The 16,826-nt window shown below is 46.2% G+C and overlaps 1 protein-coding gene across 3 annotated transcripts; it reads left to right on the top strand.

Moving 5' to 3' along the window:
* The first annotated feature begins 10,990 nt into the window (after nucleotides 1–10,990).
* NHLH2 (nescient helix-loop-helix 2) lies at nucleotides 10,991–15,737 on the top strand. Of its 3 annotated transcripts, XM_039388918.1 has the most exons (3): nucleotides 10,997–11,911; nucleotides 12,101–12,178; nucleotides 14,085–15,737. In XM_039388918.1, the coding sequence occupies exon 3, from the start codon at nucleotides 14,105–14,107 to the stop codon at nucleotides 14,546–14,548; it is 444 nt and encodes a 147-aa protein (XP_039244852.1). In that variant the 5' UTR covers nucleotides 10,997–11,911; nucleotides 12,101–12,178; nucleotides 14,085–14,104; the 3' UTR covers nucleotides 14,549–15,737. The 3 variants fall into 3 exon arrangements, with proteins under 3 accessions (XP_039244851.1, XP_039244852.1, XP_027586039.1); XM_039388917.1 differs by having other exon boundaries at nucleotides 10,991–12,178; nucleotides 13,177–15,737; XM_027730238.2 differs by having other exon boundaries at nucleotides 11,000–12,178.
* Nucleotides 15,738–16,826: the final 1,089 nt, after the last annotated feature.

The following is a 16,826-nucleotide window of genomic DNA, read 5'->3' as shown; positions in this document are numbered from 1 at the left end:
GAGCAGTGAATCAAACTGCATTAGCTTTTTCTCAATGCTGCAGAGCAGCAATTGTCAGGAAGATCATACCCACTACGCACAGGGGGACAACTCACAACTCAGTCCTCATTCTAAGAGACTATGGAGAAAGTGAGCAGTGGAGAGACCTTACCTGAGAAAACCTGAAGAGGACTTCAAGACAGTGTAACAATCACCTTCTTTTCTTTAAACCTAGACCCTGAATACAAGCAAACTATGGTCAATAGCAAGCAAGAGTTCTTGCAGTCTAAAACCAGATCAGAGGTTTGATTTTTTTGTAGAGCCAAGGATTCAGAGATGCTATGCTTCATAAATGACCCCATGGAGGCTACAGCTACCACCAGTCTGTGAAATAATTCTGTTGAAAATGTTCTCCAAACACTGGGTCAGTGAATGTCAGCATCAGCGGACCTGGGAGTATGATTTTGTTTGGTTTAGCAGAGCATCATTAGTTACTGCTCTATCCTAAGCCACCTCATGGAGGTAGGCAGGGGATTGTTCTCCTGCATAAAAACTCCTGATATCTGAGTCTTGGTGGAGAAAGGATTGAATCAGCTCATGGAATCATAGAATCATAGAATGGTTTGGGTTGTAAGGGACCTGAAAGATCATGCAGTTCCAATGCCCCCACCATGGGCAGGGACATTTTCCACTAGACCCGGTTGCTCAAAGCCTCTTCCAACTTGCCCTTGAACTTTCAGGGATGGGGCATTCACAATTTCTCTGCAATCTGATTCAATGCCTCAGCACTCTCACAGTAAAGAATTTCTACCTAATATCTAATCTAAACATACCCTGTCAGTTTGAAGCCATTCCCCCTTTTCTTATCACTATGTCCCCTTGTATAAAGTGCCTCTCCAACTCTCTTGTAGGCCCCCTTTAGGTACTGGAAGGTGCTGTAACGTCACCCCAGAGCCTTCTCTTTTCCGGGTTGAACAAACCCCAATCATGTTCCCTCTTGATCATGATTCCATCTGTCCTCTACGAGATTTCTTCAGTGCTATAACTCACCCATATCCCATCTTCCCTGCCCATAAAGCAAGGCCACTGAAGCTACTCACCTTTTAGAAGCACTTTGAGAATGGTAGGAATCTTCCCTGTGAACCAGTGGTATTATACTGAAGTCGTTCAACAAGAGTTTCTTGGGGCAATGGGTGCAGCCTTGACAGGGATAAGAAAGGCTGATGAAGTGGAACTACACAGGGCTAAACATTTAACTACAACGTACAGAATTGGAAACATCTTCTCCCTCACAACCTTCGACATCAGACACTCTTCACCACCTGGAAACGCACACATTTGCTAAGTCATATGGACTTTTAACTGCTTTGCAGCATCCTACTACAACTCTAGTCTTCTTAAAAATCTTGTCAGTAACTGTGAACAATGAAATGATATCCCACCAAAATGATGCAAGATAGTTCATATCTTACAGAGTTTTGACCTCAGGACACCACATACACATTCATACTTCTCTGCATCTAACACTCTCCGAGGCATACTTTCAAATTCATCTGAACACCATGAGGGCTAGAAGCACTTTTTTAAGGGGATGCAGTTATTTTACATAATCATGACTCCAGAAGAGATCCAGACTCCCTAACCAGATATGAGTCTTACATTAACCCTGCAGAGATGAACACAGAGGCTACAGAAGAAGTAAATTAGAATGTGAATTATAACATGAAATTTCATAGACATGCAATTGCTTTACTTTTTTCTCCCCCATCTTCAATTGTAGCCCTAAAGTGGAGTTTTCTTGAGAAGGCAAGCAGAAAATCTGGAGCCTGAGAGGAATATAAAGAAGCTGCCTTACAAACATCCCTGTCTGAATACATATGTATACAAATATATAAGGAGTTACTGACCTAGGATGCTGCAGTAGAGTTCCTATAAGCATCAAACCTTGTCCTAGATACCAATAGAAATAGTCTGAATTCACGAGGAAATCCTGAAAAGATAACACAGGTTATTTTATCCTTCAGGGAGGCTATATTCTTGGCTTGGACTGAGTCCTGACCAGCCATTCCTGTTAAGACTTCTTCCCTTCAAATAAGGGACCACCCAGCTAGGCTATTTGAGAATAATTTGTGATGAACAGTAACAAAAAACAGCATGGGGAAACAAAAGGGAAAATAGGGGGTGCAGTCAGGAAAGATAACTGTAGGCAACAGATTTCATATTGAGAAACACATGAGGAAACGTGTTCAAGAGGATGGATACACCAAAAGTAGAGTTTAAAATTATGGGAACAAAAGGAGAGGAACATCCAACAGTTTGTGACCCAGCTGGTTTAAGTTCAAAGAGGATCTCAGAAGTCAGGAGAGCAGTGCTACATAGCCTCAGTGGAATAGAGAAGGGATCAGTGTAGATGACTGAAGATGCAGAAAACCCAACACTACCTTCCCCATGCTCAAGATCAGAGAACCAGAGGTCTGGAAGTTGAGGGAGAAGCAGATGCTGGAGGAGGTTAAAGCCTGCACAGGGATGCTGTAAGCCTCTGTGGAAAGGAATGCCTTTTCAGACACCTGCTTGTATTCCCTGGAAACATTTTGTTAGGAAAAACAATTTGTTAGGCCTGAGTGACTTCTTGGAATAAATCAATTTGCCTTCTTTGCCAAGAATGACCACACAACTCAGAGAAGCCAGTGTAAAGCCAGTTACAGCTGCCCTGAGCTATACAAGTGGAAATAAAATGGTCAGTCTTCAACACTCTGCACACTGGCAAAACCCTTGCTGCTCGTTCCAGGCACTAAATTTGTTTGAATTTACATTACACTTTTTCATTATTAATCTGTTAGTTTTAGTCCTTGTTTACAATGGAGTGAGAACATAGGGAGTGCAACAAGTCAGGAAGAGTGTTACAACTTTCATTGTGCAAACAGCATTAGTGCTAACCCTAATTAACATTGGCTTTCCCTTTCCTGCCAGCATTCATCCAGGGATCTCAGACATACTTACCTTGCTTCACACTGGTTTAGGAAACTCCTCCTTTGCTGGAGACAGAGCTGAGGAACGGAGAGGTGAACTTTTTTTTTGAGACCAGTTTCTGACCTGGTTGTGGATCTGGGCTTAGACCCAAGAAGTCCTGGCTTCCTCTTCATCCAGTATCACCCTTAGACACTTCTGGACATCCCATTCAGGCATAAAACTACTTGGAAGGAAGGATGAACAAGCAGCCACTTTGAGAGCTGATTGTGCCAAGCATGGAATAAAAAGGGGATACATGGCATAACCAAAATCACCCTTATGTCATTGTATGAATCTATGATGTGCCCGCATCTTGAAGAGCATATCCTGGTCCTATCCCCATGCCAAATGACACTGTTGCAGAAAAGGAAGTGCAACAAAATTGGACAAAGGCATGTAGCTGCTTGCATGCAATTTACTACAAGGACAAAGTATCAAGTAACTACACAGACTTGGAGATTTTGTGAGTGGAAAAGAGACTGTTGGGAAGAAAGCTATGATAGAGTGTATAAAAGCAGGAAGAGTGGAAAAGCTAATGCATGGAAAGAGAAGAGCAAGTAATGGTTGTTCATTGTTCCTAGAAATCAAGAAGTAGGAGGCAAATGAAATACAGTGTGTTCAGAACAAACAAAAGGAAGGGGGTGGATGTGATTTTAAAAAACTAAATAAATCAAACAAATTAATGGAAAGCAAATCCTTCAGGGATTGTTAACTTCCCCAAAACTCTTCTGACCCCAGGAAATAACCAAGTCACAGTTTCCTAGAAGACAGGAAATCAGGCCTGGTGATGTTAGTCACCTGGTTCTCACCCTCCTCCTCTAAGCCTCTGTTACAAACCAGTGTCAATATGCAGCGAGGCAGCTCTTTGACATGGCACCACAGAGCCAATCAGGTGTCTTTAGGCTAGTGAGTAGCTGCTCTTCCACCTGCCTGTCTGATTAAACTGCTCCTGAGAGCTCTTACCTCTGGTAACCTATGGCTGCCATAGGCCATTTGCAGTACGAAATAAACCTTAAAATGATATTTATGATAGCCTGGTTGCTAGGTGGCCATTGTGTCACTCCTACAGACGTGCTCTTAACCTTTGAACTCTGTTTCATATAGACATATCCTATTTTCACTCTGCGATACTAGATATTTGTATCAGCATCTTCCAGAGGGCTCGGTGCACTCACCTGTGAGATGCTGATACAAACCATGGCTAGGGAGAGGGCACCACACTGGGCAGAGCACCTGGATCCTCCACTGAGGCCATTCTTACACTGCATGTTTCACATCGCAAAGTTCTTCCTTACAAGTTCTACTTCCAAGTGAGGAAAGGAGACCTTGGGGCTGGGGTGCTTGGCGTCAATAGATGGAGAAATATCTGCTTTGAGAATGCAGGTGGCTTCAAAATCTTAATTCTTTCTTTTTTCTGTTTTTTCATTTTTCACCAGAAAGAGCATTCCCCATGGCTGCACACAGAGACATCCGATTTAAAAATAGCCAAGTTCCACCTCGACTGTGGGGGAGTGAAAGACAGAAGACAGATGCATTGGCTGCCAGCTAGGCTTGACATCCACTTTTTCTTTCCTCACCCTGGCAGCCAGCAGTTGCACACATGTGCACAGGTAAGGTCTTTGGTGGCAAAGCACACAGCGTCTGCCTCCCCCTCAATTCACTAAATGCTGCCTCCCAGCTGGGTATATTTGGGAGCTGCATAAGCCCACCCACCCCATTTAGTACATCAGGCATATATAAAAATCACCAAGTTCCTCCTGTTTGTCCTGCTTAATTCACAAACTACTCACTAGTCATTTATGTGGGGGGATTGTTTTCGAGTTCGTTGCAAAGGTTAACACATCTCTGTTTCTGGCTTGTATGGTTAACTCCTTTAGGGCCTGCTCCACATGGACACTGTCCACAGCTTCAACCTTTATAACAAATATGTGTGCTTGTGCATGACTACTGTTTTTTTTTCAGACCCTGGCCCAGGTCAATTTAAGGTGATTAGATGTTTTCAAGGAGCCAGCTCTTGGTCTTGCTTCCTTCCCCCTGCCCAGGCTGCTGGAGATTTCTCCTCTTTTCCTTAACTGGCTATAATCCACCCACTGTTTATGCTCTCAACCAAATGCATTCGTTCAAAACATATGGCACTACTGCCCACATACTCAACACTACTCTTCATGTGCTCATCAGCAGTAGAAGCCACAGTAATTCAGCAAACTTGGCTAATTTATTTGCAAACATGTTTACAAGTATCTCTTTATGCATTTACCTAAATTGCAGAGAAATCCTTTCTGTGAGAAATTATGGATGCTGAAAATTCACATTAATTCAAACAGCAACTTGACAAATTCAGAGAAGGAAAGTTCATCCAATGCACTAAACTTCAATTAACTGGATGTCAAAAGAATATTTGAGGGCAGTAACACTGTAGATTTATGTTATTCTCATAGGTTTCCCAGGCCCACTCTTTTGGTACTGCTGAAAAAAAGATACCTTTGGTCTAACCCACTGTGGCCATTCTTAGGTTCTTATATGTGTTTTCTGTAGTTTAAGTGTAATGTGATTTCTAATACACCTGTCCCAGGAGCATCCATGCTGCATTAGGATCTTACAGACAAACTATGAAACATGATATGTATTTCTTGTTCTATATTCAGGACTTAGCATGCTGAGCATCACATTTTTGGCCTAGAACTGTGAACAGGAAGAATGGGAAATATCCAAGATCAGAACCACCTTAAATGCAAAGCAGGCTTGGCTTCTTCTGCATAATGACAAGGCATTCAAACCTGTCCAGTTTAACAAAAAGAAGGCTGCAGAATTGATATGGCCACTACAAATGAATACTGACCTAGGACCAACAGACGTCTGGGTTTACTCAGGCATGTCTTCTCTTTCTGTCTGAGGTGTTTGCCCAGGTGAAATTTTCCCATTTGTCCAAAATTTCCAGACACCTGACCGGAGCAGCAGCAATAGCTACAGCTATGCTCTGCATGACCGGAAGGTCCAAGCTAATAACTGGTGCACACAGGCATATCAGCTGTACAACACACATGCATATACCTGTTCACAAAATCCCTACCTAAACTTGATAACATAATAATAGAGGACTCTTAATCCAGGGAGGCAAGATATAACAAAATCCCATGGCTGGATGCTGAAGATGTGCATGCTCATTTTTCCCATCAGTGTTTTCAACAGTGGGGAGAGACAGCTGGTGGAGTAACTTGCCAAGGATCATAGTGAATCCTCCACCACCATCAATGTTTAGACCAAGCACAGGTATTATTTCTGACAAATGCATGCTCATTCATACAGGAAGCGAATAGGGAAGTCTTGTGGCCTTCAACCTGCAGAGAGACGCTTACAGGGGTCCTTTCTGCCTTTAAAAACTCCTCATCATCTTCCATTTCTCGAGATACCCTACCCTCATGAGAGCTGTGAGTATTAACTGATGTTGCAAGGACCATCTTTGGAGATGTCAAGACAATATAACAGTGAAGGGTCAGGAATGCCTTCATGGTCATACCTGGCTCTTTACACTAGCAGCTGGAGCTTAATTTTGTCATGACTCCTCTAGTCCAACGAGCAAAGGTAAAGACTAGAACTGAAGCAGAGACCAAGGGACATGAACCAAAGGCTGCTAATAGACAAAAAAAATCAGGAATTTGTCCAAAAGCCATATATTTCAACTGGACACTACTGGTTTAAACATAGGATCTGGTCTCAGAGAAGTCACACTCATGTTTGCAAGAGAGCAGCTGAGGGGTCCTGCCTGTCCCATAAATGATCAACCAGCATGAACTTGCATCCAGACCTAGTGGCCCTGATATGTCTGTTCATGGTCCAGAAGGGAAACTATTTTTTCACCTTCCCCCATTGTAAGCTATTCCTGCCAGCAGCCTCAAAGCTCCTGACGTATTATTAAAACAGCCTCAGAGAAAGTAAATATGACCAGTGGAAAACAAAAAATATCACCCAAATGTCTAAGGAAACCATGAGCAGAGGCACTGAGCTGCATCCAGCACAGATTTTTCAAAAGGACAAGGATTTTCATGGCTCAGTGTTCTAATTTGTTTGACTGTTTATTTCCAAGGAACACATCCAAGAGTGACAAGCTCCATTTATTTCAATGGGCAGCATATGCCAGCAACGTGAATGGCGTACGCTATAAAGGAGAATGGATGTTCTCGAGCATCCTAGAAAGCTGTCCTTTCGACAGACAGAGGACGTGCAGGTAATGGAAGTGCAGCTCTGCTCTGACAAGCAACACCATAAAAGCAGCATTGTGGGTTCTCATGTTTGATGTCTCCCCATGGCAGCTCTGTGAGATTTACTCAGGCTACAAGTGAAAAATGACTTTCCTAATACCCGGGCCAGTGCTGGAGAAAGCAGCTGGATTCTTTCATTATTCTACTTTCCCAGGCCAGAAGGACATCTCCTTGGGGCAAATGGACACTTCAGGGTGTTAGTGCTACAACCTTTTAAACTTTTAGGGGGTACACACCAACCCAGACTATTCTCACAAATGACATCACCTTCAAATCATCATGTGACATGAGTATGAGATGCCCACACAAATAAGTACCTCCTCTCACATGGCAGTACTGTTCTCAGTCCTGTCTCTTCCTACTATACCCTGAAGATAATCCTTTTCTGAATCTTGCCTTTCCATAGTCCAATCCCACTGGCCTCTGAAAAACTCTGAGTTGTGAGGCTCTGTCACAAATTCAGCACCACTTATGATTTGATATTGTCTGGTGGCCTGTGATGCTTTGCTGTAAGTCTCATAGCAGTGGGCAACTTTTATTTGCTATCATTAATGAATTAACTAGTATTAGCTCTATGCTAGGTCTTCTCTAGTGAACAGTCTGGTTCATAAAGTTTTACTGGGTTGTCAGCAAGCCCTGAAAGTCAAACAGAGTGATTTTCTTCTTGCTTTTCAATAAGATGGTCCCTACAAAGGTGGGATATGTCTTTATTGATATTGAATCTTTCTCCTGACACCTTTCATTCTTGTTAGACTTAAGAAGTTGCTGGGAAGGAACAGGTGAGCTGCAATGCCATCCACAGGAAACCACTTCCACTTCTCCTATACCTCCAGCCTTGGGAGTATTGTCTCAAGCCAAGTAAAGAGAAAGAGATGCTCATGGCTCCCTTCACAGCCCTCCAGCGCAGCAAATTATAATCCCATCTTCTCCTCCATGAGATGGCTGTCCACCTGTGCTTCAAGGCTCATGGTCATGGATTTAGACTGCGGTAAGGCCGCAGCCATACAATATCCCTGGATGTCTGTACAAACTGGAGACCCCTGTTGGGCCTCTGTTTTTCTTATTCACTTTTTCTTCATTGCGTGCAGCTTGTAGGTTGCAGTTTGACCTTTTACAGAGAAGCCAAACCAATGCTACTCCTGCCATTGAGGTCATCTTTGATACAGTTTGGGAATCTCAGCTTGTCTTGATGCCAGTAAGGTACTTCCTTAGTGAAGACCATAGACTTGCACTGGCCATGCCTATATTGGGGGATGCAAATCATAAGGTGGCCTTTCATCTATGCAGCTTTCTTTGGGACCATACTGATTCCCAACATGCAGGTCTCCACTTGTTGCAAGCTATTTCCTAAGGAAAAGACACAAAAAGCTTGAGGAAGAGCTTTAGTCATCCCTCCTTTGTCAAAGTGGAACTTCTAGTTTCCATCAATTGCACTTTTAACCCTTAATATCTGATTGTTTCTGGTGACTTCCACACCTGGGCCAGTTGGCCCTGTGAATGTTAAGCTCTTGAAACCAGCTTCTTCCTCCAGCTTGAGTGACGAGAGGCAGGAAAGCTCTGCGCTGGGAGAATTTGGCTCTGCTTCTGGGCCTTGGGGTTTTGTATGCTCAGACAAGAGACAGGCTGTCAGCTCCAGCATTTCTGACTGGCTTTTTAAGGCTAAAGATACAGAGACCACCCTGAGTCTTGCAGCTGATGGGAGATTTGCAGTATCACAACAGGGAGGTTTGGGTAGACATCCCAGGTCAGGGGTAGACATGCCCAGGCCAAGGTGGGAGCCTCTAGATTTAACCCATCTGGGAGCAGAGCAGTGGTGGAATCACATCCCAGTGACAGTAACCGGTGCTTTATGAGGTGTCAGAAATGTGCATCATAGCTGAAGGGCATTGAAAAGCAACTCTTTGGTCTTTTCCTGGAAATTAAAAGTAAAAAGCAAGCCACATGATGAGAGCATCTGTAGCAGAGAGCAGGCTGGCTCACATGAATTAGCAGCTTCCTGGCTGTTACCTATAGCAGCCGTAGCCAGCTACTTATTCCATCACCTGCAGCTTCTGTGGGTCGAGACCTCAGACTTACACCTTGAGAAGTACTGGAAGTGCCCCCAGCACTGAGCTGTGGTCAAATAAGAGCTGAAGAAGGCCTCCTTCACAGTTTTCTCATTGAAGTGTGGGATGGTCATTTGATGGAATGCGACCTTGGGCCTTGCACTGTGGAGCACAATGACCTTGAACTGCTCAGATCCTGATCTCCAAAGAGCACCTGTGAAAGTTACCAGAAACCTGGGCTTAATGGAGATGTGTCCCAGCCTCAGTGATTTGCATCTGAATGTTCCTGGCAGTCCCATTGTGGCCAAGGATAATTTGGCCAAGCACTTACACAAGCAGTGGGATCATGCTGGATATCTATGAAACCAGTGCCAGTATGTGGGGTCAGAGCATGTACACAAGTGACAGCCTCCTGCTGCCTTGGAGACTTGTTATAGGAAGGGTAAGGGAGATAAATTGCTAAATTTCCCTCGGAGAAATGTTCACGAGGATCCCCTTTCAGTCATTTCTTTTCCTAGAGGGCCAGGTGACATGCAGGGAGATTGTATTCTTTGCTAGGGTATCTACCATTTTCAAAAAAATAGACAAACCCCCCAAATTATTCAGGCATGCTACTCATTCTCATTAAGGTCCTGTAAATCATAATAAGTGCAGAAGCTCTCCCCATTTGGAGATCTCCCAGCCTGTTGCATATGGGTGAACTGCAGGGATCCCTGCAAGTGTTTTCCTGCCGCCTCACCCCCACCCATCCTGCTGATGGGACCTGGAATGACCCATTGAGCTGCTGGTGAGCAGCAAGACCAGTTCTGCTCTGTCTCACTCACCCTCCTGCTGCCCCTTTATGCAGGCTCTGAAGGGTGCCTACCAACTCAAGCTCCTGTCACAGAAAAATCCCAACAGAAGACGACTATTACACCAAGAAAAGTGGCTACGGCCCCCATTTGAAGGGATCTGCAGAGAGGGTGATGAGGATCAGAGTGGAGAAGGTGTTGCCATCTGGGAGGGACTGGGGCAAGACGGTAGCAAGAGGAGTCACTTTGGTCACAGGCATCCCCTGGCTCTGGCGTGCAGGCCCTGGCTCCATCCAGCCTCTTGTGAGCAGAAAAGCCACAGACTCATGGCTGGCTCCCTCGCCTCATTGTCTGTGCACTGGAGCAGGGAGGGCAGAAGGCAAAGGGACCAGGGGGGCCTTTCTGCCCCCCCTGGCTCTGACAGGTCCATGACTGCCACAGATCGGGATTGGGGGTGGGTGGGAGACAGGACATGGGGACCACCAAAACAAATGAACTAAAAAAACAGTCTGATGATTCTCCACATGCTTGGTGTACATGATGCAAATTGATGTTTAAAGCTTATTTATTATCTTACATGCGAAATGCCAGCGGTGTTTTTCTAGATCAGTGGGTATCCGATATTTGGTCGGCGGGGAGACGACGGCAGTGGGAGCGAGCATGTCTAGAGACTGTATATCCAGAGGCTAGGGTTTATATCATGGGCTGCTCTCGACTGTTATAATTTGTGGCACAGATTCAGCGAGAATCTGATCTGCTGAAAATATTTGGGCTGTGAAAACTCCCACACTGTGACAGATGTCAAGTCCAATTAAGTGACTCGTGTCCAGGTTTCTGTCCAATAGGCTTTCCCATTAAATACCAATTTAAGAGGGAAAAAATGCCGCCCCCTTTTCTCCGAGCCTTTATCTCTTCCGACCATCTCTAGGCGAAACCTTTTGGTACAAGAAGGGGATCCACACTCATCTCCGCTCTATCTGTCTATCTGTCTCGCCGTTGCCACCTTCCGCACCCCTCCTTGGCTTCTTTGCCACTCCGGGAGGGGTGGGAGGAGGAACTGCACTTTCTTTTTGTGCTTGTGAGCGTACCTTTTCCTGCGCCGCCGTTATCTCTCGCAGCCGCTCCGAACCCGCGCCGAGATTTTCGTTTATTTTGTTTTGCTTTTCTTTTTCAGCGTTCGCATATTTTCCTTTATCCTTACTCGAAAGATGCAGGAGGAGTTAGGAAGCTCAGGGACGAATGGGGGTTTCGTTTATCCTTTTTTTTCCTCCCTTCGCCAGTTCTTGAAGGACTAGAAGAAAAACTAAACCAAACATTCATTTTCCGACGGCGTCTCTCCCCTCCTCCTGCCCCTCTCTGCCGGACCGGTGAATTAACAAAACCGCAGGTTAAAACCCCATCAAGAAAAAAAAAAAAAAAAAAAAAAAGATAATAGAGAAGAAAGGAGGGAGCGACGCATTGTTACCCCGACCCGCGGCGTGCCTGCGCGCCGGGCCGCGGCGGAACAAAGCGGCAGCGCCGCACCGGGCTCCGCGCCCCGGGCTCCGCGTCCGGCCCGGCCCGGCAGCGGCGCGGCCGCCGCTGGAAAAGAGAGGCCGAGGGGACGGGAGACAGGGAATAATCCCGAACGGTGCCGGTGCTGTCGCAGCATCCCTTTTGTTATTTATCGCGACCGGGGAAGAGGAGGAAGAAAAGCGGGGGAGACGGCACTTTTCCCCCTGTAAAACCGACTGGGCGCAGCCTCCGGGGCGCTTCATCCCGCTACCCCGAATAAACGGGCGGAGGAGGACTTTGATGGGGGAAACGCTTTTTCCTCCCCTGATGCATCGTAAGTAACTTAAGTTGTTATTCGTACTCCGCAAACAAACACGGTGATTACATCTCCTATCTCTGGAGCGCTGGAGGCCGCGGCAAGGGATGAGATCTGCCTTTACCCATCCGAGCAGGACACTTTTCCGCTCGTAATTAATTTGATTTGATTTTGATTTTTTAATTTTTCCATGCTCCGCTCCCGGAGGGTCATTTGAACTGTAAAGGAATCGCCGAGGGGGCGAGGGGACCTGGAGAGAGAGGCTGTCCAAACGACTCCACCGAGGTAAGCAGCCTTAATAATATCTCCCTTTTGCAGGTAGCACGGGGGATGGATTTACTGTAATAACAACAACAAAAAAAAATAGAGACGGGGACAAAAAGTCTCTTTCTGGATCAACTCTCTAAAACCCACCATACGGATAAAAACACAAACCAAAGAGAAAAAATCAACTCACACTGCAGAGAAACCTCTAAGCAACTTTCTTCAGGAAGCACCTCTTTAATTGCCCGTTTTCGTACAACCGCGCTGCAAATCCTCCCTCTCTAGTGTGCTTTCGCATGAGCCCCCTCGCTTGAATCCCAGCTGAAAGGTGATTTTAAACCTTTCTTATGCATCTTTTTGCCCCACGAGATCGCTGATACCTGACCTGCGCGCTAGCCGGGATTTTTCCCTGCCCCTGCCTTGTGGGCCTGATTAACGCTCCTTATTAAAAATCGAAGAGGAAGCGTTTCCGACGGCCCTGGCAAGAGGCGGCCCTTTCCCAGGGAAGGAAGCGCTCTCCTCTCGCCCTCCCCAGTCTTGGCCCCCTGCGCACCCCGGGGAGTGCCGAGCCCCGGCCCCCGTTGGAGCCCCGCTGGCCCGCCACGCGTGCCCCGCTTCTCGTCCCGTGGGGGGAGGCTTGGCTCTAGCCCTGCCTGGGAAGAATTCCTCCTGCCCGTATTATTATTATTATTATTATTATTATTATTATTATTATTATTATTATTATTATTATATTTTTCCCAACCGGGTCTGCTACCCGAGTGGGACTTTCCCTGGAAACTTTATGTGGAAATACTTGACAGTCTGAATTCGGGGGAAGGGAGGACGCGATGTTCCCTCCTCCCTCGGTCTCGCTCCCCACCTCACTCGACACCCCAGCCGTAAACACATATACACACATACACACGCACACACACATTTGTGTCCAAGGTTATTCACTAGTTGCCTGATGTATTGTTTTATTACATGCCGGCATGTCCACGGACGCACTCGGATTTGTATTGCTGTCTACATGACAGATGGTGCTCTGTGAGGCCGCAAGAAGATACGATTCAATTTTCTTTTGAAAGGCACGTTCGCGTTTATTTATTTATTTATTTAGCCTCCCCCCCTTTTCGCGCAGGGAGGGGAGAGGAGGGAAAATTTAAAAGGATGGAAAAGTTCTGCCGCAGCTTTGGGGTTTTGTTTCTTTTTGAATCCCACGCTTAGAAAACCGAGATTCTCCCAACATCCCCATTTGGTAACTGGCAAATCACTATATGCACAATGAGCAGCAGGAAAAGTAAAAAAAAAAAGAAAACAGGAGTCCAAAGAAAAGAGCGGAGGGGACAGCCCAGCAAATACATCAGATCCCGTAGGGACTGGGGAAATAAATCTCCCCACTGGCCTTGTTATGCATGAGGAACCTTGATCTGTGTATTTAAAAGCATCATGTCTGTAGCCTGGATCCCGTAGAGGGTTACCGAAAGAGAAGTGGTTAAGCAGAAATTGGTAGGCCAGAAAAGACTCTTAAAATTCGGGGTGGGGGACGGGAAATCGACATAATATTGAGCCACTGGATATTAGCTTGTTTGAAAAAAAAATATATTCCATTATTGCTCTCCGGGCCTGTTCCTACACCCAAGCAAGCGCCCGGAATAACGGCAGGGAGTATATTCCGCTGAAGCTGCCGTCAGACTCTAGAAAGGGAATGGTTAAATGAGGGAGCATCGTTTACCCCGATATTCCTCCCATTAGTACTCCTTGAAGGAGCCGCGACCCGCCCTCCCGCTGCCGGCCCGGCTCTCCCTAAGGCGGTACCGGCGCCGGGGGCAAGGCGCGGGGACCGGCAGGTCCCTTGTGTCCGTGTCCGTGTCCCTGCCCCGTGCCTTGCCCCTGTATCCCCGGTGTCCTGACCCGCTCTCTCCGCTTTCTCTGTCCCGGGAAGGCTCCTCCGCCCCCTCCAAGATGATGCTTAGCCCGGACCAAGCCGCCGACTCTGACCACCCCTCCTCGGCGCCCTCCGACCCGGAGTCCCTGGGCGGCGCGGACGCCCAGGCTCTCAGCTGCTGCGTGTCCGACCCGGAGCCCGCCGAGGGCGGCGGCGGCGGCGGCGAGGGCCGGGGCGGCGGCGGGGGTGTCGGCGGGGAGGGCCGTGGCGGGGGCCGGCCGGGCCTGCACCCGCCGCCGCTGAGCCGGGAGGAGAAGCGGCGGCGGCGCCGCGCCACGGCCAAGTACCGCTCGGCCCACGCCACGCGTGAGCGGATCCGCGTGGAGGCCTTCAACCTGGCCTTCGCCGAGCTGCGCAAGCTGCTGCCCACCCTGCCCCCCGACAAGAAGCTCTCCAAGATCGAGATCCTGCGCCTCGCCATCTGCTACATCTCCTATCTCAACCACGTGCTGGACGTGTAGCGCCCGGCGGGCGCCCGGAGCCCCGGGACACCCCCCGCCCGCCGCCCCGGCTCCGGCCGCGGCGGGCAGCGCCTTCCCCGGGGCGGGCGGCGGGGCGGGGGGGTCCCCACTGCCTGCCCTCCCTCCCCGGGGGTGCTCCCGCCCGGCCGAAAGCCCGCTTTTCGAAGAGAAGTGTAAAACCGGATTGTTTCTTCAGGCTGTCAAGTGCCCCTTTATATATATCCAAAAACATCTACTTGTGACCTTAAACGTGTGACCCATGGGTGCAGTTAAAAATAACTATTTTTTATTTATGGTAGAAGGAGTTGACAATTTATTTTTTTCAAGATTTATTTATTTTTCAGAGTGGTGGCAATTTTACTTTGGATACTTCGTGCCAATTGGTTTCTATAGTCGGGTGTTTACACTTTCTTCTGTGGAATATTATGTTTGACTTTATGAGTGTTTGTTGGGATCAATACAGTGGTCATTTTCTTTTCTTTTTAATTTATTTTTTTCCCTCCAATTATATTGCACTTGTGTACTACAAACCTCCCCTCCCCTCCTGTTTATAAGTATATTTTATATATATCAAGGCATTTGTTCTTGACCTTTTTTCTTTATTTTCTTGTGTGGGATTGACAACCACTAGCACTTAACTAGAAGAGTTTTTTTAAAAGATTTGTTGTTATTCTGATCTATAGTTCTGTCTGAAAAGTACTTTGCAAATCGCTTATAAGGGAAGTAGTTTCTTTGTGAGTGTATATGTGTGTGTGTGTATACATGCATGTGTGTGGGAGTGAGCGTGGGCGTGTATGTGTGTGGTATATTTTTAGGAAAGGACATTTTTTCCTAAAAAAAAAAGAAAAAAAAAAGAAAGAAAAGTAAATCCAGGACTGCTTTCCTTTGTGACAACCAAAAAAAAAAAATCTATAACCTGAAAATGTTTCATGTTCTTTGCTGTGAATCTCTTAAAACAAGAAGCGCATTCTAGGGACAAAAGAGAAAAAGAAAAAACACATCTGCTATCCAAAGATTTTAGTCTTTTTCAGGGTTTTTTTGTGTGTCTCTGTTGCTTTATATAATGCAATATTTTGTAGTGAAAATAGATAAATCTGGTTTCTATCTGATGCGTTTTTCATATCTCTCATGAATGGTGAGCTGTTTTGCATATAAATAAAAGTATCAAATAAAAGCTGTTTTTTCCTAATTATTTTTCCCGTTGGTCTTTCTGTAAGACAGAGATGTGGTGCCCTTATGAATAAGGATTGCACAGGCTTCTCAAGTCGTGAGTGAGAAAGCTTCAACAGGTTACCTGCCTCTTCCTAGGGAGACTGGACTGGAGTCCTTCCCCCACATCTCCCTTGCTCCAGCCACTCTCAGCTGCCTGCCCTGCCAGAAATGCAGAGGAGACACAGGACCCTCGCTGTCACTTTTTCCCAGTCACATCTTGACTGGCATCTGGTCATACATTTCAAAGTTCAGGCTGTACAATCCAATCTGATGCTTGCAAGCACCTGTTTTACCACCTTGCTCTTTGATATGTCTGACTTTGCCACCCAAATGTACATGTTTCATCCTGCCTGAATGCACTGGATTTTCTTGCTCTTGTTTAAATTCAGCTTTAATCCCTCTCTGGCCAGGTCTAATTCTACTGAAACCAAGGAAAAATCTTGAGCCCTTTCCCTACTTTAGAAAACCTCAACCATACCCTTTTATATAAGGCTTCAATGCCAAATCTTGTCATTTGAAACACAGAACAGATACAGACTCAGTGGCAGACAGGGTACTACCTGAGTAATGTGAGATCTGTATACCATCCCATTTATTAAATCCTTTTCTTGTTTTCCACGAGAGGTTAATTTTACCTATAATTTGAATATTGCCATTGACTCTGGAGGCTGCATCATCCATTGTTACTTGCTTTACCCTCCCCCCATCCTATTTTTATGGCTGACACTTTGCACAGCAGTTTAATTAAGTGTGGTCTTGACCAATTGAAAAGCTCCATGCAGAAAACCTGTCAGAGACGCTGCTAATTCCACTTTCTACCAAGTGGCATGCTTGCCACGTCCCAAAGGAGCACACATTGGTTTGGTAGTTCAATGCACAGTTTTCAAGTCCTGCATCTTTTGGGGCTGAAATAACTCCACCAACTTTGGAGCTGGTTTCCTTTGGGACAGGCTTGTTTCTTAGGTTCAATATCTGGCACTGTGTAGACTTTGATGGCAATTGCCTGAGCAATATTATAAATCTTGCTATCCAGCAAGCTTTCATGCTACCAGCATTTGTGAGGACC

The sequence above is a fragment of the Pipra filicauda genome, unplaced genomic scaffold (genome assembly GCF_003945595.2).
Source record: "Pipra filicauda isolate LSUMZ 115617 unplaced genomic scaffold, ASM394559v2 scaffold69_size3009148_pilon, whole genome shotgun sequence".
Classification (NCBI taxonomy): Eukaryota; Metazoa; Chordata; class Aves; order Passeriformes; family Pipridae; genus Pipra; species Pipra filicauda.
The sequence above is the reverse complement of the archived record's forward strand: the minus strand, read 5'-3'. Positions and strand labels throughout refer to the sequence as shown.

Coding starts and splice junctions, on each gene's coding strand:
- NHLH2 (XM_039388917.1), top strand. CDS start 14,105: ATGATGCTTAGCCCGGACCAAGCCGCCGACTCTGACCACCCCTCCTCG.